The sequence below is a fragment of the Drosophila biarmipes genome, chromosome 2L (assembly GCF_025231255.1).
Source record: "Drosophila biarmipes strain raj3 chromosome 2L, RU_DBia_V1.1, whole genome shotgun sequence".
Lineage (NCBI taxonomy): Eukaryota > Metazoa > Arthropoda > Insecta > Diptera > Drosophilidae > Drosophila > Drosophila biarmipes.
The window spans coordinates 16,217,417-16,218,861 of NC_066612.1; the positions used below are offsets into that span (position 1 = coordinate 16,217,417).

Here is a 1,445-nt window from a genome sequence, read left to right on the forward strand (position 1 = left end):
TTATTTTCCCTCAGTGAAGCATCCGCCATGTAATTTGTTTGCATAATAACAGTTTGCCATCATCGCATTGCCATAGTTGCTGTTGTGGGTGATGGTTGTTGCCGGCTCATCTGTCTGCATATTTCAAGAGCTGCTCAGCTGCTTGAATTCACAGGACACGGCCATCACCACACAGGGAAGAGGACCCGAAACGGAGCAGATACAACTGCCGGGCGAGGAAAGCCGAAGATTGATTGCCTTATGAATGCGAATGGATATGCATATAAAATGAAATCTAGAAATATTACGCCAAAATATATCATAACCGAATGCCCCGACAATCCCAAGCTGGAAATCTGTTTGTATTTGGATTTAATCCGGAGTCAAAATGTTGTCAAATACAAACATACCCCTTGAAAGGAGTTTTCGGCTCCTCTCCTGTGACGTTTTGCATTGCTGAATTGCTCAAATGGCGGCCAAAAAGCACCACCCACTACCAACACCACCGGCGACAGCCAATGCACATTAAAAAGCAACAATAACGAGCTCGTTGGACAAAAAATAAGAAAAACGAGATGAAAACAACCAAAGCAAAAGATATGCCAGCAGAGGAGCATATTCTTTGTTATTACCAGAAAAAAATGCGGGAACATAGTCGTTAAAACCAAATGTGCTGATTTCCTTAGTGCTCTCCGGTCCCTCTGGCCCCTTCGTCTATATGGCATTGCTAGATTCTTGCCCGGGGTTCCCCCAAAACACAGGCAGCAGCGATAAACTTTTTGTATGAGAATTAATTTGCGCTTTCGGCTCTGGTATTTTCTATGCTCTTAGTCCTAATGGCCATAAGTGGGGATATTTTGAGTTAAACTGCAGCAGGTTATGCCTTGCATAAGATAACTAATATCATATATCATGATGGTTATATCTTCTTTCATAGAGGTTTAAACATTAGAGTGTTGATAGTTGTATTTCTTTGATAAAGAAATCTTAAAAAAAACATTTCTTACACATTTTAATTCGCACTCAAAACTGTAAGAGAAATCACTCCAACACTTCAAGAAGTCATTTTTCAAGGTTGAAAGATGCTCAATTGAATTAATATTAATATCCCTTCTCAAGCAGGTTTTTATTTTATTTTATTAAATGTGATTTTTTAATGTTTTTCATGTTTAACATTCCATTTTATTTAATTTCAAAATTATATTTTTTACATTGTTTGTGCAATCATCTGTCTTTAAGCACAGACATCCAAAAGCAATTCCAATTCAATGCCCACAAGTCACCCTGAATTATGTTCGCACTAAACTAGAACTCCCTAATCGTATTTACGATTTCCAAACTTGCTGACTCTCCAGTTGCTATCTTCTTTTGTAATTGCCGATAGGTTAATATATATACTGGTCTCATGCTGGCCAAAAGAAGGAATTACGCTTATCGCCATAATCGACCCCAAAGAAAACACTCGA

At 38.3% G+C, this 1,445-nt stretch overlaps 1 protein-coding gene across 1 annotated transcript; it reads right to left on the reverse strand.

The window, feature by feature from the left end:
- Positions 1-120, reverse strand: LOC108033601 (uncharacterized). The gene has a single exon (XM_017107953.1). It carries the CDS (start codon positions 118-120, stop codon positions 1-3), a length of 120 nt encoding a protein of 39 aa, XP_016963442.1.
- Positions 121-1,445: the final 1,325 nt, after the last annotated feature.

What these genes read in the sequence shown, in the direction of transcription:
- LOC108033601 (XM_017107953.1), bottom strand. Translation starts at nt 120, where the DNA reads ATGCAGACAGATGAGCCGGCAACAACCATCACCCACAACAGCAACTAT.